General features: G+C 41.5%; 11 protein-coding genes across 11 annotated transcripts; all 11 read right to left on the bottom strand.

Moving 5' to 3' along the window:
• Positions 1-67: 67 nt before the first annotated feature.
• On the bottom strand, positions 68-541 carry LSM04_003053 (uncharacterized protein; the record flags this gene model as incomplete). Its single annotated transcript, XM_067330570.1, has 2 exons — positions 68-162; positions 202-541. 2 exons carry the CDS (start codon positions 539-541, stop codon positions 68-70), a joined length of 435 nt encoding a protein of 144 aa, XP_067194505.1.
• Positions 542-794: 253 nt separating this feature from the next.
• On the bottom strand, positions 795-3,365 carry LSM04_003965 (uncharacterized protein; the record flags this gene model as incomplete). Its single annotated transcript, XM_067330569.1, has 1 exon — positions 795-3,365. One exon carries the CDS (start codon positions 3,363-3,365, stop codon positions 795-797), a length of 2,571 nt encoding a protein of 856 aa, XP_067194539.1.
• A 428-nt stretch (positions 3,366-3,793) lies between these two features.
• On the bottom strand, positions 3,794-5,749 carry LSM04_006031 (uncharacterized protein; the record flags this gene model as incomplete). Its single annotated transcript, XM_067330568.1, has 1 exon — positions 3,794-5,749. One exon carries the CDS (start codon positions 5,747-5,749, stop codon positions 3,794-3,796), a length of 1,956 nt encoding a protein of 651 aa, XP_067194575.1.
• A 686-nt stretch (positions 5,750-6,435) lies between these two features.
• LSM04_005734 (uncharacterized protein) lies at positions 6,436-9,180 on the bottom strand (the record flags this gene model as incomplete). Its single annotated transcript, XM_067330567.1, has 1 exon — positions 6,436-9,180. One exon carries the CDS (start codon positions 9,178-9,180, stop codon positions 6,436-6,438), a length of 2,745 nt encoding a protein of 914 aa, XP_067194571.1.
• Positions 9,181-9,871: 691 nt separating this feature from the next.
• On the bottom strand, positions 9,872-12,541 carry LSM04_002173 (uncharacterized protein; the record flags this gene model as incomplete). Its single annotated transcript, XM_067330566.1, has 1 exon — positions 9,872-12,541. The coding sequence occupies one exon, from the start codon at positions 12,539-12,541 to the stop codon at positions 9,872-9,874; it is 2,670 nt and encodes an 889-aa protein (XP_067194480.1).
• A 272-nt stretch (positions 12,542-12,813) lies between these two features.
• On the bottom strand, positions 12,814-13,764 carry LSM04_009054 (Ribosomal RNA methyltransferase FtsJ domain; the record flags this gene model as incomplete). Its single annotated transcript, XM_067330565.1, has 1 exon — positions 12,814-13,764. The coding sequence occupies one exon, from the start codon at positions 13,762-13,764 to the stop codon at positions 12,814-12,816; it is 951 nt and encodes a 316-aa protein (XP_067194648.1).
• A 474-nt stretch (positions 13,765-14,238) lies between these two features.
• LSM04_008733 (Protein kinase domain) lies at positions 14,239-17,904 on the bottom strand (the record flags this gene model as incomplete). The annotated part of the gene is made up of 1 exon (XM_067330564.1): positions 14,239-17,904. One exon carries the CDS (start codon positions 17,902-17,904, stop codon positions 14,239-14,241), a length of 3,666 nt encoding a protein of 1,221 aa, XP_067194639.1.
• Positions 17,905-18,338: 434 nt separating this feature from the next.
• On the bottom strand, positions 18,339-20,876 carry LSM04_009632 (uncharacterized protein; the record flags this gene model as incomplete). Its single annotated transcript, XM_067330563.1, has 1 exon — positions 18,339-20,876. The coding sequence occupies one exon, from the start codon at positions 20,874-20,876 to the stop codon at positions 18,339-18,341; it is 2,538 nt and encodes an 845-aa protein (XP_067194663.1).
• A 507-nt stretch (positions 20,877-21,383) lies between these two features.
• LSM04_003544 (C2 domain) lies at positions 21,384-22,235 on the bottom strand (the record flags this gene model as incomplete). Its single annotated transcript, XM_067330562.1, has 1 exon — positions 21,384-22,235. One exon carries the CDS (start codon positions 22,233-22,235, stop codon positions 21,384-21,386), a length of 852 nt encoding a protein of 283 aa, XP_067194525.1.
• Positions 22,236-22,467: 232 nt separating this feature from the next.
• On the bottom strand, positions 22,468-23,202 carry LSM04_002956 (uncharacterized protein; the record flags this gene model as incomplete). Its single annotated transcript, XM_067330561.1, has 1 exon — positions 22,468-23,202. One exon carries the CDS (start codon positions 23,200-23,202, stop codon positions 22,468-22,470), a length of 735 nt encoding a protein of 244 aa, XP_067194501.1.
• A 457-nt stretch (positions 23,203-23,659) lies between these two features.
• On the bottom strand, positions 23,660-26,242 carry LSM04_000816 (Peptidase M41; the record flags this gene model as incomplete). Its single annotated transcript, XM_067330559.1, has 1 exon — positions 23,660-26,242. The coding sequence occupies one exon, from the start codon at positions 26,240-26,242 to the stop codon at positions 23,660-23,662; it is 2,583 nt and encodes an 860-aa protein (XP_067194458.1).
• Positions 26,243-26,546: the final 304 nt, after the last annotated feature.

Here is a 26,546-nt window from a genome sequence, read left to right as displayed (position 1 = left end):
CATTCTCGGCAGCAGATGACAGGGCAGTGAACTTGGCACGTACAGCGGCAAGGCGTTCGTCGCACTCTCACTCCTGATCAGCCAGAGCCGCTATCTGAGACTCCTGTACCGACACCCGTGCTGCACGCGCTTTTTGCTTTCCCTCAAGTCGCCCGTACTCTGCTTCTGCGGCATCGCATTCAACTCAACGCAGCATCACACCGCGCCGTGCGGCGTTGATGTCCACAAGCAGCCCATACTTCTCCCCACGAAGGGCCTCAACGACATTAATGAGCGCGTTGTGCTGCTGCAGCTGGTTGTGGTAAGTGTCACCGAGTATTAGGTGCTCCGAACGCAGCTTTTCAAAATTATCGGTGGACCGGGCAAGTCGCACCACCGGGTGTGGTGCCTCCACCGCCTTGTTGGACGGCTCTAGCTCTAGGATCTTCTTCCCGATGCCGTTGACGCATCGCTGCCCTGCATCAAGCGCACGGTATGGGTCGGTGCGACAGCGCAAAAAGTCTGCCAGAGACAACCACGATGGACCCTTCACACCAGACATGTTATCCGCTCTGGCATACACCTTCAACCATAAGAAAAAAAAGGAGTGAGTAGAGCAGAATAAGGGGAAAACTGAAAACAAAAAACAGATGGGATAAGACTGGGGTCACAAGTGAATGAAGCAGATGGGAGAGGGTGATGCAAGAGTTATACATGGAGGCAACCACCACCATTATTATCATCATAGGACTTGCCATCATCAACGACATACATCTGTAACAGGGTGAAACGAAAAAAAAAAAAGAAGACACGTGCTACTCAAGAATATGGTGCTCCATCATTAGCGCACGTGCAGTGTCCACTGCGTTCTCACTGTGTCGCTGGGCCAACTGCAGCACACGACCCACCAACGCCTCCTGATGTTGACGCTTTTCCAGCAGTTCAACATCCGCCGCGACATCTGGAACAACGGCAGCACGGGCCTTCTGGATCGCCTGATCGTAGCGTATAAGCGACTCTCTGTCCTGAAGGATGGATTCGTGTACCTTTCCGCACGCCTGCCGCAGATCATCCACAGTGGTTAATGCTCGCTCCTTTTGTGCCCGCACTTCTTGTAGCTCATGTGTTTTACCATACAGCAGCTGCTGGTAGTCATTTGTCTCTAGCGTCCGGCGACTGATGATGGCCTTCAGCTCACGTTGCTTAGCCTGCAGTGCACGCTTCGTCTTGGCCTCATCATGGTCCTCCTGTACGCGGTCAAACATGTGACGGTAGTTCGAGTTACTCGCGCGTATGATCTGTAGTGTGCGCTCCAATTTCACCAGTTCCCGCTCAACTCGGGCCACACGTGCGTCAAGTGCATCTCCCTTGTGTTGCAGCGTCTCTCGTTCCTTCGCTGCCTCAATGACAAGCTGGGCCTGTGACCAGAGTGCCTGTTCCGGGTCCATGCGACCTACACGAACGTCGTAGCGGTTTCGCAGCGCACTCAGGTTTTTCTGGCGCTGCTGAAGTTCCGCAACCAACCGTCGTCGCTCGTCCTCAACGAGCTTCGCATCCATGCGGAGCACCTCGTGGTGCACACCGATTTCTGCAAGCCGCTCCGCCACATCCATCGAGAGCTGCTGCTTCTGCTGTTCCAGGTTGCCCAGCTCGCCGCTGCGCTGGTGCAGTGTACGCCTCAAACCCTGCAACTGCAGTTCCTGTGTATCCACCTTCACCAGTTCGTCTTCGCGCAGCTTGCGGAGCTTAGATAACTCAGTCGCGCAGCTTTCGCATCCAAGGCGCAGCTGCAGAGTCTTTTCTCCGGCGCTCCTCTCCTGGGCACTGAGCTTCTCCACCTCAATGTTCGCCTGTCGCGTCTCCTCTCGCACCCGCTTCAGCTGCGTCTCCAGCGCACGCTGCTGTTTCCCCAGTTCATCTAGGCTACTCTGAAGTGCTGCAATCTTCTCGTTGAGCTTGTTCCGCTCTTCCTCTGTTCGTTCTCCCTTGGCGCGGTTCACCTTGCGCTGCATCTGCTGTACATTAAACTCAACACCGTATAACACTTCCTGCTGTGTGAAAGACTCACGGTCGAGCTGGTCGATCTTTGCCTTGAGGTTTCGCCCCTGCGCCTGCCCGCCGCTGATCTCTGCGACAAGGGTATCCTGCTGCTGGTATGCTGCGTGCAGACGCTCGCCAACAGCAAACTGCTCCCGCTTGAGATCCTCCACTTCCCTTTCCAACCGTCTGTCTGTCGCCCTTGCCTCCTGCAGCAGTCGGGCAATAGTGGCACGTTGCTGCTCCAGGTCTGTCGCCTTGTCACCTGCGCTCTGCAGCTGCTCCTTGGTGTGTGCGCGCTGTGCCACTACACGTTCATAGTTCTTGGCCTTCTTCTCTACGCCCTCTCGGCTGTTTTGGAGTCGTATGCGTGCGTCATTGCGCTCCCGCACGGCGCGTGCAAGCTGCTCCCGCGTCGCTTCCACCTCCTCCTCTAGTGCTGTGACGTGTGCGTCGAGTGCGGCCCGCACATTGCGGCTCTTCTCCGCGCGACCCTCCCGCTCGCGGATGGCCGTCTGCACCGCCGCCCCGTCCGCCCGCGCCGCCTCCACGTCGCCCTCCAGCGCCCGCCGCACCGCCCGCCGCTCCTCAAGCCACGCCGCCCCCGCCGCGTAGCGCCCGGCCGCCGCGCGGATCGCCTCATCCCGCTCGCGGATGCCCCGCACGGCCACCTCCCACTCGCCCAGCAGCGAATCGCGGGCGGCGTGCAGTCGGCGGTACTCCGCAGCCGCGCGGTCGAGCTCCAACTGCGCGTGGCGGGTGGACATCACCGCCTCCTCCAGCTCCCCACGCCGCTCACGCAGACGCGCCTCAAGACGCTCCACAGACGTCGTCAGCTGCCGCACACGCACCTCGTCGCTCTTCGCATACCGCGCCACAGCCTCCTCGTCCGCCTCCTTCTGCTTGCGGGCAAGATCCCACTCCTCAAGTTCCTGCTGGTTGAACTGCATCGCACTCTTAAGCTCCGCCATGCGAAGATTCTCCTGAAACACACGATTCTGCACCTCCTGCAGCTGCTCTTGCAGCTCCGCCTGCTGCACCGCCATTTGCGACTGGGTCTGACGCAATCGACCACACTCGCGGTCAAGAAGGCGATACATGTGCGTCTCAGACTCCACCGCGCGTCGCTTGCTCTCCACCAGACTCTGCGTATTCACAATCTCCCCACGCACATTCCCGAGGTGCTCCTTCACAAACTGAAGTCGACGCCGCTGGTCATCAACCTCACGCATCTTCTCGTCACACATCTGCTCATGACGTGACAGCTGAGCCGTCAACTCCTTATTTGTTGCATTAAGAAGCTCTAGTGGAAGAGCCTCCGGAGTAGCATCTATGACATTCACGTTCATCAATTTATTCTACTACAAAAATGCACCGCTACTACGTAGATAAAAATAAAAGGGTAAAAAATGATAAAGTAAACTGTATGGAAAAAAAATATATTTTTTTTATTTTTTAAAAATGAATGTTATAATCCAAAGACATTAGATTTCATCACTAACATAAATAAGATAAGTAATACAAATAAGATATTTAGTGGTTGTGATAAATATTAACGGTTGTATAAATAACCACATAGAATAGTACAAAACCCGTGCAAGAGAAGCAGTGCATTATTTATCTTTGCAACAGGTACTCAACGAATATATATATATATATATATATATATATATATATATATATAGAGAGAGAGAGAGAGAGACCCATGGCACCTCCATTATCTTGAAAAAAAAAGTATTTTTTTTTCCTTTCCTAACATTGCATATTTTCATTGAAATTAAATGCGCCACGTTAACCCGCAGCGGAAATGTTTAAAAGTCTCAGATGGCGAAAGGCGAAGAATTGAATCCTCCGTTTGCTGTCCGGTAGAAATTCCAGATACCAAAGAAACCTGTTCCTTTTTAAAATGAAGCCACCAGTTAAAACTACATTCAAAAGTAGTAAATGTGAGTGCATTAAACGCATCAATTGTACGTCGTGGTGCTCCAGTAAAAGAAAACCCAACAGATGCACGTGGTGGACGTGCAAAGAAATCTGTTAAACATGCATTTGCATACAACAAACCAGAAGGCATGTTCCATGATCCAGTTTGATTCTTTTTACTATGTTTATTGCGGCTTATAGCAAGTTCAGCTGATACCAGAGTGTACCAACGTGACGCATAGTGCATTGATGGATGATCATCTCTAAAACCACGAACAAGATGTGAATCCCAACGTGGACCCTGCGTTGCCCAGAAGAGATTATGTGTATCACCAGAAGGAGAAGCAGTATCAGCATCATTAGCTAAATTAAAACTTCCACTATTTTCAACAATAAATTCAACATTCTGTATTGATTCCTCACCATCTTTATCAAGTACAGGTGTTGGTAGTGTACTTTTTGATGATTTAGTGAATGGTTGGACCAGTGCCGACTGATTTCGAATACGTAATAGTACACGGTTATGAATAGGTAAATCCGCCCACCACTCTGTCGCAAGTTTTGCAAATAATGTCCATGGTTTATCACCGGTAACGTACTCTAGACCAGAACCTGCAGACCACTGAAGGTGATATGTGCCATCTGGAAAAATACGTCGAAGAAGATTTGTAGTAAAACGTTGTACAGCACTATCAAATCCTTTTGCAACTAAAAAGGAAGCGATTGCCTGTTGCGTTGTACGAGAATTTGATAAAGGGGTTGAAACACGATAGGCACTATCCAATAAAATAGAATGACGTGGATCATGTAAAAAGAGGGAAGTACGCACTCCAGAATCACAGAACCCAACAGTAGTAATTTTTCTTGATTTATCAATCCTTGTATTTTCTTGATTTTCAGCTATTCCTGATGTTGTTTCTGTTTTATTTTGGTCACTAAAAAAAGATTGTTCTGAATTAAAATTATTAAAATATAAATCGCTACGAATAGCATCCACATCTTTAAAAAAATACCATCTAGGTGTTGATAATGGAAATTTCCTTGAAAAAGATGCGTTAAAAATTATTTCACATAAAAGTTGTTGCAGACTTTTATGTTTTTCTGTTTGCTCCTCCATTTTAGATTTACTTACACCCCTATTGCTACGGTTAATGGTGCCACGGATAATGTATGGTACTTCCTGCATCCGCTTCGCCTCAACAGTGGTATCATGCATCCATTGTGGAAATAAGAGAAAACGTGTAGGACCTGACATAACTGGGGAAGAGACGTAACCACCAAAAAAAGGTCTTGATAACCTTTTTTTCTCTTCATAATTTCCTGCTTCCTCAATCTTTTTGGCTATTATTTGATGATTTCTTTTACGAAGTGCCTCAGTAAAGATGTGACGTGATGGTTCTGATTGTATAAGTGAGTGATACTCATTTCTATTACCTACATGATTAGAATCTCTAAGTGTTACGTTGTATTTCACGAGTTCATCTTCTGTTGTGTTTTTTTCAATACATAGTTCTGTACCAGATAACTTTTGAGTATGTAAGGACTGTGGACTCGCTCCATATAAAGGAGATGGTTGAGAGAAGTTCGACCAACGATGAGTAGCACAGGCAGCTACATCATTTTCTAAATTAATTAAAAATAACTCATCATCTTTATTAGAATTATTATTGTTCTTTTTGATTTGTTTTTGCTGCTTCACATCTGTACAGGTATAACGTTGCTTAAGCCACTCTAAACAGGCATCATCTTCTGAAAGCTTAGAAGTATTTAAGTGAAATTCAGCTGATAATGGTACAGATGCGTCCCTCATTACTTTGTAACTACTACTGCTATTCAGGGTGTGATCGTATAATTGGATTTGTAGAAAAATAAGTTACAAAAAAAGGAAAAAGAGAAAGTGTTTCGTATCAGTTGTTTTTTCCCCATGTGACAACAACACAGATCATACCATATATAAGCAAAGAAAAATAGAGATAGAATAATAATAATAATAATAATAATAATAATAATAATAATAATAATAATAATAATAATAATAATAATAATAATAATAATAATAATAATAATAATAATAATAATAATAATAATAATAATAATAAGAAGAAGAAGAAGAAGAAGAAGAAGAAGAAGAAGAAAAAGAAAAAAAGGTTATACACAACTCTTGTGAGCACCCATCTAAAGTTACGTATATCTATATCTGTCATGGTACAGAAAAGCACGATAAATACTCACGTCCAAGAAATGATAACAAAAAACAATGCCTTTATGTGCATTCTTATCGTAAGAAAAAATATATAATATTTTAAAAGAAAGCATTGCATACACAACACCTACCTAATTTTTTTTTTCTCCTCGTTTGATATAATAGATCGTGCAAACAATTCCGCCAAATAAAATTTCAGACGTAAATAAATGTGAATTAAAATACAACAAACTCTGCAATACATATTATTATGTTTTTTTTTCTCTCTTGACTTCTTCACACTATTCTACACTTCAAGCCGAGAGGTGAGAAGTCTCTTCCTGTTGCTGCTGTGCTGTTTTGAGTACCTCCATCATCTTCAGTCGCTTTGCTTTTTCCTCAACAAAATGCCACACAATTGTAGACGTTTTCACACGTTTCAGTGGTGTTAACTGAAGCAATTCGACAAATTTCAACAAATCGCCTTTTGTAAGAAGTAACTCTCGCGGAGGACGCAGTACAACTGTGTGCTCTGCCGTAATAACTTCTTCTCCACTGTTTCCGAGTTTTGCAAGAATACTGCGACTGAGGTGTCGTTCTACCGTTGGCTGTAGTGCATGTGGAAATGCCTGGGCAAACAGGTGTGTGGCCTCTAACACATCAAACGCACTCACCTCCGTTAATGCCTGTTTAAAATCCACCTGAAGTACCCCAGGCGTTGGGCGATATTGCCCATACGTGTTATAATCATTTACAAGTAAGATCTTGTGAAAAGTCTCACGTACATCAATGTCGAGGTGACTATAGTACTCATCGTCGCCTTCCTCACGGCTAACATCCCGGCGGGCTTTACTGAGTTCAGCGATATTTCCAGAGTTGTCAGGGTGTTGTTGCTGGCGACAGATATCGGTAAAGATATCCACATGCGTAAGAGATACAACGTGTAGTTGCATTAGTTCACGTAGACGAAGTGCGAAGTTCTCCATAAGACGTGTGAGGGGATCTAATGCCTCCAGTGGAACTTCATCCTTACGCTGAATTTGCAGTAAAACAGCTGCCACAGCACACATCTCGCTAGGACGAATAGGACGTGATTGAAATCCACATTGATTAGAATACACCTGTTCACAAAGTGTAATCAGTTTAGTGAGATTGTGTGGAACAGGTACATCCGGTGGAGATATGATTCGAAGTAATTCCAATACATCTTCTGAGAGTACAGTAGTCGCCCCAATATCATCTACGACGTAATTAATAACAGGATCAATAATTTCAAGATCTGTTGTTTTAAACAGACGCACGGCACGTAAAAGACGCGAAAAACTTGGTGGTGGAAAAGATCCCAGCATTGGAATAATAAGTGGTTTTATAGTGGGACGTAAATATTGTTGATGTGGGGCACCAAAGCGTGCGAGAACCAGGAGAAGTTTAGTGAACATGGATGGTTTTAACTCTGTTAACCGCTTAAATCGTTCTCTCGCCCTTACAACCACCAACAATTGTGGATCAAGATCACCTATAATAACTGCCGCATTGGCAGACTTTTTCTCTATTGTTGTACTTACTGTATCCGTAGTATTAGTATTAGAATTAGTAGTAGAAGTAGTAGAATGAAGTTGATTATCTGCTTCTTTCTTGCGTTGTAACTCTACCAACCGTTCCTGCTTCTTCTCAGACTTGATATTAGCCTCAATCGTCTCATATATACAGTTTGCAAGAAATTTAAAAGAATTCATCTGATCGTGACCCATTCTGTAAAGATTTACAAGTGCTCGATAACTTGGTAGTGCTCCTAATGGTTTTCGCTTATTAAGAACAGCAAAACGACGTCCTAAAAGGGCGAGAAATCCTTTTGGTGGAATAATCTTTGCACGTGCAAAGGCTGTTAATACACGTACTAGATCTTGAGGATCTTTATAACGATTAATGTGATGAACAAGGAATATACCCAATGCTTGAAAAAATTGTAAATCCCTCTTGCGTCGTCCGGCACTCATACCCATTACAATAATACAACGTAATACACCATCAGCATTCATTTCATCATTTGCCTTGAGAAGAATTGGATCTAATGTATTCTTCTTTACTTCATGTATATACACAGCCCCATCATCTGCATCCTCATCCTCATTATTAGTGTTATCATTATATTGATCGCTCTCTGGGTCTTTCACAGATCCCGAATTTTGTGATGCACCTTTTGCTGCTGCAGTAGCAATAACAGCAATTCGATCACGCACCATATCTTTAAACTTTATCCCATATCGCACAAGTGTAGAACGTGCCCAATGACATTCTACAATATCAAGCATCTGTTGTACATGTAGTTCATTAAGACGATCCATAATAACAGGGAATATAACATGTTCCTCCTCAGCTGATACCAATCGTTTATTCTCTGTTGCACGAAGGTACAGTACCATCATCTCCACTAGTTCTTCTATTTTAACAGTACGCAAGTATTCCTGTCTTTCAAGAATACGAGATGCCGAACCATCGGTATTAAATGCATGACTACTATTACTATTATTAATACTAGGATCCGCAGTAGCAGTAGTAGTCACTTCCTCTTCTTCCTGTTGAAGAAGAATATCAATAGGAGGTGAAGTCTTTGTACAGTGTGACTCCTGTGATAATGTATCCTCCGCTCTAACACGTTTACTCATTCCGCCATACGAACGAACTCTCTCCTCTGCACTATCATTATCAATATCATTAACATCATCATCATCATCATTATCATTCATGTGATCAGCAAATGGATCCCCGCGCATGCGTGAAGGAGCATCAGCACTGGAAGCAAACCGCATAGGTTCCACAGCCACACTTGCGAGTATGGAAGCCCCACGAGTATTATTAGTATTATTAGCAGCAGCTTCACGATCTACATTATGTAATTCTGCCATTTCTGCGTCAGACGGCATAACACGACGAACAGTTCTGCGCGGCTTCGGTGGTACAGTGTTATCTGTTCCTGATGTACACCACGCAGCAGTACATGTGAAAGCGGGATAGAATATCACATGAATACGAACAGGACGTGTGCAACGACGATACATAAAGAATAATAGATCAGATAATATAGAATGTGTTTTATTTCCTTATTTTGGTTTTGTTTATTTTTCTTTTTTGGTGTTTTTTATTGTTCCTTTAATTATGGCAATTCCCGTTAACGTTATCCACCTTATTCCCTTATGCCTATTTTATTTCTCTGTGATAAATTGTGCACTGTTTAAGAGGCAAAGCAAAAACAGAAAAAAGAAAACTACAGAGAATAAAGTTTTCAAACAATATTGTTAAGGAAAACGGGAAAAAGAAAAACAAAAATAGAAATGGTAATAATAGTAAAAATAAAATAAAATAATAATAATAATAATAATAATAATAATACCTTAAAGAACACACAAATCGAATAGATCTTAACCATAAATAGAGATAACAATAGAAAAACGAAAGAAAAAACAATGAGATAAAATCAGGCATAGAAATAACGAAAAAAAAATCAGTGCCTGTATGGACTCTCCTTAATTGTATGTGATCAACCATAAAAATATACACACACTTCAATAATTGGCATGTATTTCTCCTCCTCTGTTAGCAAATATCCCTCTTTCTTTTCTCTTCTCCTCCTACTTCTCTTTTCTTCTCGTTTCCTCTTCCTCTCCTTTTCCTTCTCCCTATTTCTATCAGTTTCCATTCTTCTTTTTTCTTTTTTCTTTCTTCTCTCTATCATCTTCTTTACAATCTTCACTAGTAAAGTGCTTTTGCCAGCAATTCCTGTACTATTGCCTGTTCCTCCGGTCCACCGTACTGCTGGGCGAGTGTCGTTGTGTACTCCCACAGACTGCGGCGTTGACGTGACAACAACAGTGGGGAGTCCTGCACAATTCTCACAAAACGACGGACTTTCGCCGCATCACATTGGCGTTGACCGAACAATCGCAATAATGAATAGTTTAACGTGTTTGTGTAAGTTGTAGTGGAAGTATTATTATTATTATTATTATTATTATTGAGAGAAGGAGGAGGAGGAAGTGTCTTATTCATGGCTTGTATACGAGAATCAATAATGCTGCTGATTTCACGTTCCAGCCATGCAGAAAGTGCCTGCGGTGGTGGTGGCGAAGATTGTGATTTTGATTGTGATTGTGTAGAAGTATTTATATCTGTTCTATTAGGAGAAAGATGTAGTTGTTTAAATAGGTACGCCCCAACAAAGAGATTGTATAAACCAACACGTTGAAATGTCGCACGCAGACGATTCATTTCTTCAGGTGTAAGTGACTGTCGTAAAATCATTTGTCGTTCATAGGCGTAAATAAAATCTTCATATACCTCTAACGCCGCCCGTGCTACTTCACCATCAATATAATGATTTACATCAACTATATTAGAAATAGAACTATCTTCTTCCTCTTCTTCAGTTTTTCTTGTTATTGGTGTTTTAATTGTTTCTGTACTTTCACGTGCATACAATAGTGATTCCTCTGCTTCCTCTACATCCTCATGTTGTACAGTATTTATCGATTTATGTCTTCGCCCATTCACAATCGCATTACGCTCCTCCCACAACTTCTCTGTAAGTGGATACTGTGGCTGGTGTCGCATGCCGAGAATAACACTGTGCTCAAGTACGCGGGAGATCAGAGAAGTGGGAACTGCACCAATTAATAACATCGCACGTAGTGGAACTGCGAAAGACTCCACACATCCACGTACACGAATTCCAACAGATGAAGTTGCGGCATATCTTCGTGAAAGGGCATACAGTAATTCCACCCAATCGAGTATTTGAGAAGCTCGCATGCCATACTTATATCGATCACAGATACCAAATATATGATCCATAAAAGGAGCGAGTGTAAGTTGCGATAACAGTGAAGTTTTCTGCATAACAGTTCTTAGTGTGGCTTTCGTTAATACAATACTGCTTGGATACGTTACACCGCGTTGAACAATAATATCCACAATTGCCTGCACCAGTTGAAGCGAATCACATCGTGTTTTACGCACACAAGTAGTGAGTAGCAATAACTGTTCACGATTAAGATATGGCACCATAGGGGCAAGAAGATAATCCGATACTCGTGCAAGTGAGACATGAATGTTTACACCGATTTCTCCTGCAATATGCATTAATGAAAGAAGTTCTAATGGAGTTAAATCCGATGCCTTTTGTACACGTTTTACTACAGCCTGTCGTGAAAGTGGTTTCCCATGCGTTTTATCATCTGCCGCACTTAACGCCTCTGCCTCAAAAACAATATTCTTTAAAGCCTTATCCACAAAATCATAAATAGTCGTTACATCCCCACACCAACGCTCTCTTCGCAGTACACGAAGTACACGAAACAGTTGTCGTGTCGTTAATCCGGAGAAAACATGACCCACCGGTGTACGAGTCTCTGTATTCTTCTTCACACTTTTATTCGTTTTCGTCATCACACTACTGTGAATCGCATCGCCTACTTGATCTCGCAGTGATCGATTCTTCTTTGCAAGCATTTCCACCGCACGTTGCCAAAAGTGATGTGGGGCGTGTGTCCTTGCACTATTCACAGCCCACATGAGTTGAATAAGCGACTCGGCATCACTGTTATTGCTATTCATATCCGATAGGGCACACTCCGCCAGAGAACCCACAAGTGCTACTTGGCCATTAAAGATTCGAGGTGAATTGATAAGTATTTGACGTGCTTCCTCACATGTTAACGTATTTTCTTGTATTAACGCCGTCACCCATGCGGAAAAACTGCGAGAGAGAAAAGAGTGATGACGACTTCCAGCGACATCCATAATATGATCAGGCCAATGCGATCGAAATAGTCGTGCGGCCACCGTCGGTGATACTTCTCTCTTTTCCACTATGCGAGAGATTTCGTGTAAAAGAATATCACGCTGAAGTGAAGAAAGGTGCGGACGTTGGGCACGTAGTTTCATGAAATGCCGTCTAACAGCCGGCACTTTAGAACGACACAACTCCGATAATTCATCTTCACGGCGAATATATTTACTGAAAGCGTTTATTAATGCTTCTGGTAAAGGTTTAGAAGATGGCAGGGAATTCGTATCTGAAATTTCATCTCCTTTATTAACCGAAGTAACGGGAGTTGTACCTTCTTTCACTGTATCATTATGATGCTTCGTATCTTTAGATCGGTGTTGCAGCTCCGATACAACAGAAGCCAAAAACGTCACTAATGGTGTAGTGTTATTATTAATATTAATATTATTATTACCATTGTTATTATTGTTCTTATTATTCTTATGGATTTCCTTCTGCTGATCTTGAGAAATCTCATTAGTAGTATTAGAAAGATGAGAATCAGGGATTGTGGCAGAAGAAGTGGCCATAAAGCATCCATGCAAGAGAAGTGAAACCGTACTGCACTTGTGTGTGGAGAGGATAAATCGTCTCATTCTGTTTTCCTTTTTTGTTTGTTTGTGATTAAATAATACCTATTATCAACGAGAAATAGCACAAAAAAAATGCAAAAAAAACTAGCAAAATAAAACCAAGTGATAACTACAAAAAAAGAAAATGTCCCATTTATAAATCTGAGATATTATACCCACACCTCTCACATACATTAAATTGGTACTCATATAACATACTACAAAACAAAAAACCAAAAAGAAGAAAAACACTATATATATATATATAAAGGATAAGTCAGTTTAAACAATTGAAATTATACAGCACCACAACGTCTACACTTTCCAGTCCCCATACGAGTCTCACGACAACCCCAACAACTCCATATTACTTGGCGTCCGTAAAGTACATCTTCACCGTGTGGTGGTAGACTTAAGTGCGGATGAATTCCTTTTCCCTGTTTTTCTTCTCTCCACCACTGCTGTGGTAAGAAACCACGAGCCACTATATATGTTTCCTGACTCTCCGGTCTACATTCAGATGGTTTATGCACATTCACAGAACCAAAGTACACTTTAGTAGCTTCTAACACGTTGTTAAAATGCGTAGAATGCATCGCCTTTGTGACAAATGTAAATAAACGCGATTGCTTCATTATTTCATGTCGTATATCTTTTCTTACTTGTGGTATTGCACTATGTGCTGCATGTGTCTGTGAAAAGAAAAGAGAGCACGCCAGTCGTAATGCACCTAAAGCCATTTGATTTTGTCCATATGTTACAGAAAGTGAAGATTGTGTCTTTACAACAGAGACACCATCATGAAGTACTGCCTGTACAAATCTACACGTTCCACTTTTATTATCATTATTATTATTATTATTATTATTATTCCCTATGTTTCGGGTAGTATATTCTTCTTCTTCTTGCTGGAGTTGTTGAAGTATATTCCTTGTGTGTCCCATCACACGTCTGTGATCATTGATATCACACTTAAGAGAAAAGAGACCCTCCATGGGTGTAATGCCACGTTGATCAAACGCCACAACAATAGGAGAGAAGTTTGTATTATTATTATTATTATTATTATTATTATTATTATTATTATTATTATTCCTTAATAAGGCCACACGCATTTGTTGAAGTGCGACTTGTGAAAATCCCCCGGGCGCTGCGGCTAGATCGACAACGGTGTGGATCCCACACGTAAAGAGATGATACTTCTCATCCAATTCTAATAACTTTAACGCGGAACGGCATCGATACATGTAACTATATATATATATATATTAATAAAGAAGGATAATTATAGTAATAGTAATAATAATAAAAGCATACAGGATTTCTTGCCAGAATGTGATGAGAAGAAAATGTGTATAGTATAGTAGAAATAAAGAAGAAAAGGAAAAAGAGAATAAGAAGAGTGCCAACAAACACAAAAACGTAAAACTTTCTTTTCCTTTCTCTTTCTCCATGTTTCCCTCTCTATTTCTATCTCTACAAGGTTTTGTGTACATTAAACGAAAGAAAAACATGTATCATCTGTTATTATGTTTTCTTCTGTCAAGAACGATAGATAAAAAAGAAAAAAAAACGGCAAGGCAGAAAAACAAAAAGAAATGAACCAGGTACAAAATGTTAAACAAAAAAGCAGAAACACCATATATATACTTATTAAATAAAAAGAAAAAAAAGGAAAAAAAAATGTACAGCACTTACGTTCTATGTAGACCCAAACACTATTACTCCCATGATGTGAGGGGTCTAATGGGAAGCAAAGAAGCACTAGATGATGAGATGGAAGAAGACGTCATTCCCTTCTCACGTGAAGTATCCACATTAACTGTAGATCGCCAATGCATTACTGCCATAACTTGTCGATATGTCCATTCAAGACTTTCATCCAATACTTTATTATTACTATTAGAAGAGGATGTAAAAGTCTCATCACGTGTTCTCATGTGAGATACAGATCCAATCCCTGTAGAACCCGGTATAGAAGCCGCATCCCCATCGCCATTAAACAGACATCGTACACTGCGCTTACTTCGCCCCACTCCATTTGAATGACGGGGAAAAGAAAAAGGTGACTGCATATGACTTTGACAAGAGAGATCAGGCGCTAAAGAAAGCGGTGAGGCATTCGGTTCACTCTTTCGTGTATTCGATTGTGTACATGTGGGAAGAAAACTCCTCTCTCGCTTAGAATGGAATGGTGAGTCTGGCACTATCAGAGTCGTCCATGGAAAAGATCCACTATTACTATTAAGAGATGAATCGGTTAATTTACGTCGAGAGGCGAGAGAAGGTCCAAGAAGAGTCAGTGGCTTTACTAACGGTAAAGGGAATACATTACGCCGTTCCTGCATTTTTAATGGATTTATAGGCTTTTCTCCGATATAGGGTAAACTGTGACGTTGAGGACGCAACGAAGAAAGAGATATAGAATTATCATGATTATCCACAACACCACTTCGTGGAGAACTTGATGGATTTCTATCATGATCTTTCTTTTCCTTTCGTTTTCGTATTTCTTTAAGGAGTTGATGTCTTCTCTGCTGCAGATAAAGTTCCTCTGTTTCAAATAAAGAGATAACACCCCATAATAAACGTGATGGTGTATTTAACATTTTAAGCAAAACTTGAATGGATGTCCCGTGAAGTGCAGCCTGTAAAACATACCAGATATTATCAGAAATGTCATGAAAGCCATTTGCTCGATATTCTCGAAATAAACTATCGGTAGGAGTTTCAGTTATAGAAGAAAAACAATTATATTCTCCATTTAACTTATCCTTCATATTTGTATCTGTTCTCTTGATATATTCTTTGCGTTTCAATATACACTGTGTAATAAGATGAAGTATACCTTTGGCAAATACAAAGATATCAACATTATAAGGAGTGAATTTGTTCTCCTTCGTCTCTGTAATGGATGGTAAAAATATATCCGGAGTTCCTAAAGGATATTCATTCGGTAACTTTACAGAACTTCCAAAGTTACCAAGCTTAAAGTGTCTCTGAGAGTGTATAAATAAATTAAAAGGGAGTGGATTTCCATGTATAATACGGGCCGCATGAAGGGCATCAAGCGCCAATAAACCGTGCTGTAACACACAGGACCAAAAACTCTCTGTTGGTACACTATAAGGAACACCACGTAGAATTTCATACGGATCTAGTGCCCATTCCATTACATTACCCATAGGAAAATATTCTATTTGTAATAAGAACGCCATATTATCATTTGATTCACCAGATACAATACTATAAGGCGATACAGTATAATATCGAACAATATGATCTGCTGCTTGTTGTTGCAAGTGTGAAACAGGAGCGTTTCCAAGTGTTAAACACTCTAATTCGGTTTTAAAAGAATCCCTATCTGAAAAGGGTATTTCTTTTACAGCATAAGGAAGACCATCTATACGATGCGTCGCAAGCCAAACAACTCCATTGCGATCCAAGTGAATAGGAACAAAACTATACACTTTTCTCCATGGTATCCAATAAAGAAATTGATAACGATGATGATGACGAAAACGGTCTCCTGGTTCAAACTCTTCATTCTCTATATCAGATAATATCGAATGATATTCATGTTCCTCATCTTCATTTTCGTGTTCTGTATGTGTAGTCATGTTCGCATCATTGTTGCCGGTATATCTCATAGATGAAATACGACAGAATAGTGCTTCTTGTTCTTGTTCTCGTTGTTCGTCAGTTACGAGATTTAAGAATTTTTCAGTTTGTTCTCTCTGTGACTCGCCAGTGGTAATATCTTGCGAAAATACAGATGCACGTTCTGGATTACCATTTCCATGCATAATATTCTTTGTATCACGTAAACCAGAGTTTGAACTCCATCTAGGCAGAGAATTCGAAATCCCTGTTGCTTCTTTAGGGAATTCATGACCTAATCGTCGAGAAATTTGAAATTCATCAAAACTGCATGTGGACCCAACATAATGTGGTGAACCATCTGAAAAGGAACCATCTCCTGTTGAAATATGCAATGGTGCCTCACATTCCACAAACTCCATTGGCAATGAGAGATCATGATTTTCCAATGTTTCTCTTTTACAGTCAGAAACACGATGAATTGGATATTCTCCATTAAGATTACAAACAACATGTGAAGTATTCTTGCAACTAAGACTTTTTTCTACTTTTTCTTTGTCTTCTTCTTCTTCGCCAGTTTGGCCAGAAGTTTCGATTTCTCTTATAATAGGGGAAAGATTCTCAGTACCACGAGAAATATCATTGAGTGAGCAACTGAGAGTATCTTGCCCCTTCTTTTTGGAATGCGAATAGGTAGAAGCAAATAGTCGTGGGGATGTAATATTAGATGTTGGAACTTGTTGAGCAAACATCACAATACACGCTTCCGCACGTTGTGGCGTACAGTACTCAATTCCCTCATTTATCATTATAGAGGGAATACCAGGGCACAACAGACCCGTACTACTACCAGCACTATTACTATTACCATCCCCGAGAAATGCAGCAGCTGTATTCATTCCAGATGAATCCACTCCACCCTTTATTACCGATGTTAACCCCCACGTAGCTGCAAAATCACGATACGGTGAACATGGATTTCTATTTGGCGCCAGCACATCTACATAACTTTCACTTCGCAACATTCCACACGCGGGGACTGGTGAAGCGCCGGCAAGACTCACCGATGATGCATGACGTCTGTGCAGAGATGGAGTGAGCATCCGCGTAGACGGCCACCGCGCCGACTTCTGTGGTGTTAACGGTACATGTGTGTTATGTGGTGTTTGGGCGGCGGAACAGGGAAATATGTTATCGGGTGGAGTGTGTGGAGAAGTGGGAATTGGCATGGGATCCACAAACACACGTGTAGACTCCACCACATCTATGCCGTAAACTTCATTTCGACTGTTGCTACTTTGCAGCTGGTGGGAGTTAAATGAGGAAAGATGCAAAGGAGCATCTGGTGTGGTATAAAGGGTGTTGTGTGTATTCATACTTGACTCCGGTCCACGAGTGGCACCAATAAATTCTGTTTCTAACCGTACAGATACACCAGCAGTATCATTCGTATTACCACGGTAAAATGTAGGCAAGAGAGTGTGTTTTTCTGTTTTACACACATTTAATGTGTACGAGCTATTTCTATTACTGCAAAAAGGAGTATTCTCTAGAGATTCCTGATAATCTCCATAGCAGTCAGAATGCTTCTGTTTGGGTTGTTGTTCTTCTTGTTCTTGCTCTTGTTGTTCTTGTAAAGCTCTCTTAGACTCCAGTGGTGAGTGAGGTGAGTATAATTGTTCGTTAATGTGTCTGGCTGTTGTGCGAGGCCAAATTCCTGTTAAGGGTGAGTGTAATCCTTCCTCGTGCTCTTCAGCACTTATGTTTGACAAACACGGAGGTTCCATAAGGCGCAAGAAGAAAATAGTAATATCTTTATTCCAAGAAAGAAACTACTTATCTTACTATCTTCTTAATAGGTTTCAATTTGTTTCTATGTTATACTCTTACCTCTGCAACTCTGTTGTGTCAATAATCAAATCCAATCATATAAAGATATAGTCACCCATGTATAACACACATGCATCATTAAAAGAGGATAGAAAAAAAAAGAGAGAAATAATGAATCCATTAAATACGAAACTAAAAATAAAAACAATAATAAAAGATACAAATGCTCAACTTAAAGAGGCAACAAAAAGAAAAGAAACTGTACTAATAGCGAAACATTATGTAATAATTGAAAATAATTATAAAATACAAAAATGCTTCAGTTCATACATAGGTACAAGAAAACAAAAAAGGGAACAATAGCACAGGAAAGAACAAACAAAAAAAAAAGCTACGCCAAGACTTCAAAGAAGTGTAACGCAGCTTGACGCCATTTTATGAAATCAGGATTTGTGTTTATACCACTTAATCCCACAGAACCGAAAACAAGAAGTCCTAAAGTAGTAAAATCAAACTCCAAGAAATCTGAGGCAGAGAGGAGAGGTAAAATAACGTCTAATACAAACGCATACAATAGAGATTCTGAAGCAGCAGTTATAGAAGATAAAGATAAAGAGGCAGCATCTTGCTTAATAGTTAAAGAAGGCCTTCTTACATCTATATTACCCTTTAGTATTTTCTGTTCATCCCTTGCACGTTTAAGAATAGTTTTTGATGATGCTCCTCCATTTGCAATCTCATCAATATGCTGACGTTCTGCCTCAAGAAGTTGTCTCATAGCTGGAATATCAGTAGCTAAAATAACACCCTTCTGATCTATATCTATTAACTTAAATGCTTTTCGCAATATCGTTGTGCGTGTTGCTACTGGCTTCTTTTTCATACTTTTTTGCTTCCTTTTTTCAGTTGCATCGCCTTCTTTGGTCGCTCTCTGTACTTCTGCACGAACTCTTTCAGAGGCTGATGCTTGAAGTTTTACAGCCTCATGAAACTCACCACACTGTTGCTTTGTCAAACGTGATCCTGTAATGAAAAATAATGTATCTTTAGATTTAGGAGGCCAGACTATACTTAGTGATTGAGCAACCTTTGCAGCAGCAGTATGCCACTCTGAAGAATTATCACCAAAAGATAATACCCCTTCACCTACAGTCTTCCTTGTAAAAGTTTGCACGTCATTCTTTAAAGAAACTGAATGTTTATCTATTTCACGAGTAGTGTGTGACGGTGATGACGGGCTATGTAGAGAGGAGACACGCAAAAAAGGTGTTGATCGCATTTTATGTGGATATATACCACTACAAGAACGATTGGGAGTAACATTACGTGTTGAACTCATTCTATTTTTTCCCCGTAAATTTCCTTTTTTATTAAATATATCATCAAAACCACTAAGTGTAGCAGCTTCTGTTGTTTGACGTCTATTAATAGCTTCTAGGACATCAGGAAGGGTATCCGCCTTACGTGCCTCCATAATACGCCGGACAAGAGATGCAATTTCCTCTCGTTGAATATCATTAAACATTTTCCAATGCTCCGTGTACATTTTTGCTTGAAGAATCCCTTCTTCTAATGTGAAGAGTGAGGAAACTGATGCAGCATCCATGGTACTCGGGTATGGCATGGGTACTACTCCTGTGGCAGAGGGAGAAGGTTCATTGGAATGTAAAGAAGATTCCATATCATCATTTCTTTCAAGCTGTAGTCTTTCCTGTTCCTTAAGATTACCACTAGAAGCACTTCGTACAGGAAGTTTAACACCATCAGAAGAAACACTTGGGGGAACTGTTAAATGAAACTGAGTTTTTGTCTCCCCATGTGTGTTCAGCTGTAGAGTTTCTTCACTTTTTCCTAGTATCTTGACAGAATTTGATTTTACCTTTCCTTTTAAAGAAAGAGAAGCATTAGGCATCGTCTCATTTCTTTGTGTAACTGAGCAAGTATTATTGGAAGGAATCTTCTTGGCCTTAGATGGTCCAATAATAAGAGGCATACCAACAGTTGCAACCACGTCATTTCTTTCTTCTGTACTAGAGACACCTTGCGTTTCACCTGGAGGAAGAGTTTTTCGCCTTAAGGTAGGTTTTTTCTCTGTTTTCTCATTTATTGATGTTGATTTCGATGCTGATACTGCTGCTGCTGATGATGATGATGGTGAGAGTAATGGGTCAGCTACTGCAGCTTTTGTAGTTGTCTGCAGCACATAATCCAGGTTGGCTGCGCCTGATACCGCTTTTGCATCTTCTGCTTTTGCTCCACCTTCTTCACTTGTTTTTAAAACAATGGTGGAGTCAGTACTATCACCAGGGTGGGCAACGGTACCTTTGGCGGTACCAATAGCATTATTCTCCTTTGCTGGAACCTTATTGGCAAGATCTTCGCTTAATGGGTCATCTACAACTTGGAACAGTATGCTATCATTTCGGGAGACATCAACCTGCTCCTGTGCATCCTGCTCTTGTGAACTGTTCGCACCCTCTATATGAAAATGAATGGACTCATCAGCACCCTCAATCTTCGCGCAGTCTGATTGCCTACGACTGGAAAGACGTGAGTCTAGTTTAGGTTCATCTTGACCAGTATTCAAAGGTGGATTCCTAACAGGAGGAATCGCAGGGATACTTGCAAAAGACAAATTACGTGAGGCAGCCTCAGTGTGAAATTGATTACTCTCACTGTACTCTGACGCTACATCCTCGTGGTCTGCTGCACCAAAATGAGATGATGTACTTGATTGACGGCGCTTAGGTGATGATGTTAATTGCTGTCGCAGATCTCGTCTTGCAGTTTGATGTAGTGGTGGTCGATCGAGCACTTGTTTAATAGACTTCACAGCCTGTTTATGAGAGTCACAACTAGGTGGCACAGAACTCTTCGCAGAGCCGTGGTCACTCTGCTCAAAAAACCTTATTGAACCAGACTCACTCATTTGGGATATCGCAAGGAATATTCAATGAAGGTATGTACAGAAAAATACCCTATAATGTAGAAAAAGAGAATGAAAAACATATAAAAAGAGAGAACATTTGCAGAAAAGTACAAGATCACGTATAAACATAATTAGAGCAGCATTCTTCAACAAGAAAGGTGAAAGAAACCAATAAAGCCCACTGATAAGTCAATTGATATTAGTATGTATTCACCTCACTTCCATTATGGATTCCCAGGCATTTGAAATATAACTTCCTGAACAGGTAGGAAATCACATACATGCCTACCTCAAGACTGAAAAAACGAATTGCAAAGTGAGTGAAAAGAGACAACAAGGATCTTTCAAACTGTAAATCTTCTGAACTACAATCCCAGCTACAGAAACAGTAGAGTTGCTGTTGAAAAATAACATAAAAGGGTTTCAATATAAACATAGACAATCGTACTTTTTTGTTTGCTTTGTACAGAATATAGATAAAAAAGAAATAAGCGCAGAAATTGGTTTCTAATAGCGAAAGTTTGGGTCCGTGGCTCTCATGCCATAACCCATATTTGTAGGTGGTGCCCCGAAATACGGAGGCTGTGGTGGAGGTTGTTGATAATATCCCTGTGGTGGTGGCGGTGGAGGTTGTTGATAATATCCCTGTGGTGGTGGTGGTGGAGGTTGTTGATAATATCCCTGTGGTGGTGGTGGTGGAGTTTGTTGATAATATCCCTGCGGTGGTCGAAGTTGTTGTTGATAATATCCCTGTGGTGGTCGAAGTTGTTGTTGATAATATCCCTGTGGTGGGGGTGGGTACTGTGGTGTTTGTGGCTGTACGGGTACACCATAGACAACGGCTGGCCCCACACTAGGATTGATGGGTGTATTGTTTGCATTGCTTGAAATAGTAGCAGGGGTTCCACCAGGAGGTGGTTTCGCACTTGGGTTCAGTGCAGGATCATTATTTATGTCAGTCGTTACCTTCCACATGTCACTTGGTAATGGATCTTTACCAAAGTCGCATGCCAACACCCGAATATGCAATTCCGCATTGGTTTTGGAGTGAGCCAGCATATACCACGAATCCTGTACCACTCCTCTCGTTAAGTTGGAGAGGGAAAGATTGTAGCTTCCCATAATGTCATCCACGATGATGTTTTTGTTCCATAATTCAACACATAACTGTACACTGTTCTCATCCGCCACCTGGAAACGAAACGTCTCATTCCACACAGGATTCAGAGTATTGTCAATGATCTTCGTCTTGTATGATTTATCCCCAAGACGGATACGACAGTAAGGATCCGGTAAGCTTATAACTTGACTGTCGTGAAGATTACGTGCCCCACAAATACATACCTGAAGCTTTCCCATTGCGTTGAACAAATGCTATCGACTACAGATCAGAGAAAAATAGAAGGAAATAAGAATAAAACAGAGAGTAAACAAGAAATTATCTAAAAAACATTGATGCAAATGAAAAAAAAAATAAGAAAGAGGTATTATTGTACCTGTAATTTCATTCCACAACGAATCCAAGAAATATCACCAGTTGCAGAAATAATAACACCACTAATAGTATAAAAAAGAAACTGTGGGAGCATTCTCATGGTCTCCAAAAAACAGGTGCTTCCATAGGAACCGTCCTATTTGACAGGAGATAGTTGGAATCTAAGGTACTAGTATTATGCTGTACAAATCCTACACGTACACGCAAGGCAAATTGTACAGAATACGACGACGCACTAGTTAAGCGAACAACGCGGTCCAAAACTGCACCTTTCCCTTCAAGTGGTATACAGAACTGATATTTGGCGAGGCAATCATCAGAGCTAAAGGTATGACGCCACAGTTCCAGCATAACTGTGGGAATTCTGTACGGCGGAGCCATCCATGGGAGTGCGTGTGATCCCATATGGTTCCCACTCCCGAGTTGCTGGTTCTGCTGCTGCAGATGAGATAAGTCCGTTGCAAACGTTTCTCCCAGTCCACCGGAATACTGGGGATATCTTGTGACAGGCCCTCTTTCTATCAGTGGAGCAGGAGTAATGGCAGAAACATGAGGAGAGAGCGCTGGTGGTGATGAAGGCGCAGGCAGTCGAGGAGGGGGAGGATGAAGAGGAGGAGAAGGAATAAGTTCAGATGGTGTGTTGTCAAGATGAAACACAAATAACTCATTCCATATCATATCATCACTATCGCCAAGTGCGTCAGTTCGTTGCACATTAGAACCTACGCGTGCCACAACATAAAGACCAGCACATTTAAAGTCTCCAGCATCCTCCGAAAGAACATCAAGATTAAGAATACGAATTTTAATTATAGAAGAAGAATTACACATTGCGACCTTATACGAAATGTTTGCTTTAAAAAAAATGAACAAATAAAAGGCGGAAAAGAAAAGTTCATAGGATCTATTTGAAGCCTTTACAGAAAATAAAAAAGAACAAAAAACTCTTTGAACACCAGTAATAAGGGAAATGAATACTAAAACGCATAAATAGCGGCCACCACGCCAAATTCAAAAAAAAGTAAATTACTTCTCTTAATTTATTTATCGTGCTCAGAATATGAAGTAGAATGAGATCTTATCTCTAAAAGCAACGCATTCTCTCTTCGTTATATATATTTATATTTATTTATTTGTTTCGCTCCTTCATTTAGGTCACCCCTATTTGATTTTTTTTTCTTTGTATTTGATACAGATACAAAATCTCTCTCCACCAATTGTAGTAGTACTACGAAAAGAAAATCAAGCTACAAAGCAAAAAAAAATAATATTTTATTTTGTTTTTATTCTACGTACCCTTTTTTCGATCAGAGGGTCTCGTAGTGCGTCTCCCAAGATACCTCACCACATCATCGTATGTCAGCACCTCCTTTTCTAGCAGGTGTTTGGCAAGTGCTTCCATATCTTCTTTTTTGGATAGTAAGAGCTTATAGGTGCGATCGTACAATTCATCTATTAGTTTCTTTGCCTCTTCATCCATTAAATTTGCTAGTTTAGTTCCAAATGGCTTCACTATTCGTGTTGCGGCAGTTCCTGGTGCATCAAATACTGCCCGCGATTCAAAGGCGCTAACGTACATGTATGCCATCTGAGTCACCTTGCGTAGATCATCACTAGCTCCTGTAGAGAGGTGATTAAAGAATATCTTTTCCGCGACACGTCCACCTAATGTGACGCAAATAGAATCCCGAACTTCCTCTGCGGTGCGCATGGAGTTTTCACTTGGCAGATACTGCGCGTACCCCAGCGCGGACCCTCCTCTTGGGACGATGGAGACTTTCATGAGTGGATCGGCGCGTCGCAAACACCATCCGGCGACGGCGTGTCCGGCCTCGTGGTGGGCGACGACGCGGCGCTCGAAAGGCGTCAATACGCGGCTGCGGTGCTCCACGCCGGCGAGGACGCGATCGACGGAGCGCTCGAGATGTCGCACGTCGACGTGACCGGCGGCCTCCCGCGCGGCGAGAATGGCGGCCTCGTTGCAGACACTCGCGATGTCGGCGCCGACGAGGCCCGGGCAGAGATCGGCCATGCGGGCGGCGTACGCCTCGAGGAGGGCCCGCTCCCGGACCCCCCGCTGGGCGAGGCGGGCGGTGAAGTCGAAGGAGGCGTGGCCGAGTCGCCGCTCCTCCGCCGCCAGCCGCTCCCGCTCCGCCTCCAACTCCGACTGCAGGCCCCCCACCACCAGCGCCGAACACCCCACACCACCACCACCGGTAGAAGTAGAATTAGTGGGAGAGATGGGATCTTTGGGATCTTTGGGGTCTTGGATGGTTTCTGTCTGTTTCGCTGGGTCTTTTCTCTCCTCGGGGGTCTCGTCAGAGGTCACACCCTCAGAATCCTTGGTGGTCTTTGCTCCCTCCTCCCCATCTTCCACTAGCTTTAAACCACTAAGGTGTACCTTAAAAATATCTACACGCTCGGAAAGGACAGGGACATCAATGTGAATAATACGGTCAAACCTTCCAGGACGAATAAGGGCAGGATCTAACTGCTCCTGAGGTACATTACTTGATGCAAGAATCATAACATCACCACGACTTGCTGTACTAAAACCATCTAACTGTGCTAGAAGCTCATTTAGAGTATGTTCCTGTTCTTGTTTTTCACCATGTCCTGCACCACTTCGCTTAAGACCAATAGCATCAATTTCATCAATATATACAACACAACGTTGTCTTTTGGCTACTTCAAAAAGTTGACGAACACGCAATGCACCCATACCAACGTAGAGTTCTACAAAATCTGATCCACATACAGGAATAAATCCAACACCACTCTCTCCTGCAACAGCTTTAGCCAATAATGTTTTTCCTGTTCCAGGAGGTCCAAGTAAAAGAGCACCTGTTGGAATTTTTGCCCCTAATGAAGTGTAACGTTCTGGATGGCGCAAAAAATCCACTACTTCTGTAATTTCGTGTTTTGCTTCCTTCATACCTGCAATATCATGAAATCGTGTATTAGAAGTATGTTCCACACGAAATACCATATCTTTAATTTTTTGTGATTTCTTTCCGGCTTCCATAGTCATTGTAAGTGATTTTCCAATAGAATTAGAAAGAATCATTACAAAAACAGGAAAGAATACAAATGGTACCACCCAAGCAAATATACCAAGTCCTACAAGTGCAGTTTCCGCTAATGGTGTACCTTTTACAACTACCTCAAAAGTTTCAGAGTTTGAGCCTTCTAATTCTTTTTTTTCTAATTTTGCCTTTATTTGTGCCTTACGCAGTTCATCCAAACGTTCTTGAGTATGCTGATCATCCACTAGTCCAAGATATACTTTGGCATCTTCCAAGTAAACTTGCGCATAATTATGATAGAGATGAATACCTTCAACGATATCAGCATGTTTAATAAGTGACGCCCAACCTGTTTGCTTACCAAAAGGCTTGGACAACCTATATAACACATACGATATTCCAAACATTACCAATACAAAAAGCACAGCACGTGCAAAAATAAATTCTTCATTACCATCATCATCTGAAGACTTTGAATCATCATTATTACCATCATTTTTCTTTTTATTACTACCTCCATTCGGTTTAGAACCACCTCCATCTTGCTGCTTTGACAAATCTGCATGTTTCACACCCAACGTTCTTCGCAATGCCAGTAAAACATTTTCCCAATAAACTAAACTCCTAGTATGAGATGGTAACAAAAGCATAACATCTCTACGAGCTGTACTACAAGAGAGAAACCGTTTAAAACGTCTGTCGTCATTTATATGACACCGTTGTAGACCTCCAGTGCTCATGAAATACTTTGTTGACTCCACACTGCACGACCATAGTGGGGTGCATTTAAGCAACTGGCGATGAATGGCGAAACGTCGACTAGATGTAGAATAATGCCTTAACATGCCTCTCCCTACGCTCTAGAGAAGAAAGAAAAAAAGAGAGAAAATAAATATAGAGTCAAACGAAAAAATTGCCAATAGTTTGCATAAAAAGGAAAAGGGAAAAGGAAAAGGCTCCCGAATGAAAGAAAGAAAAAACAAACAATAAAAAGAAAATGAAAAAAGAAAATATTTTGAAAAAAGTAAAACATATGAGCAACAAAAGAAAGAACTTATTGAACAATCCTCTAAAGAAAAAAGCTGTTAACAAAAAAAAGCCTCCTTATTTCCAATGACATTACCATACTTGTTGCCGATCAAGCAATAC

The sequence above is a fragment of the Trypanosoma melophagium genome, assembly GCF_022059095.1.
Source record: "Trypanosoma melophagium isolate St. Kilda chromosome Unknown ctg11segment0, whole genome shotgun sequence".
NCBI lineage: Eukaryota > Euglenozoa > Kinetoplastea > Trypanosomatida > Trypanosomatidae > Trypanosoma > Trypanosoma melophagium.
Note: the sequence above shows the minus strand (reverse complement) of the source record. Positions and strands in the feature narration are given on the sequence as shown.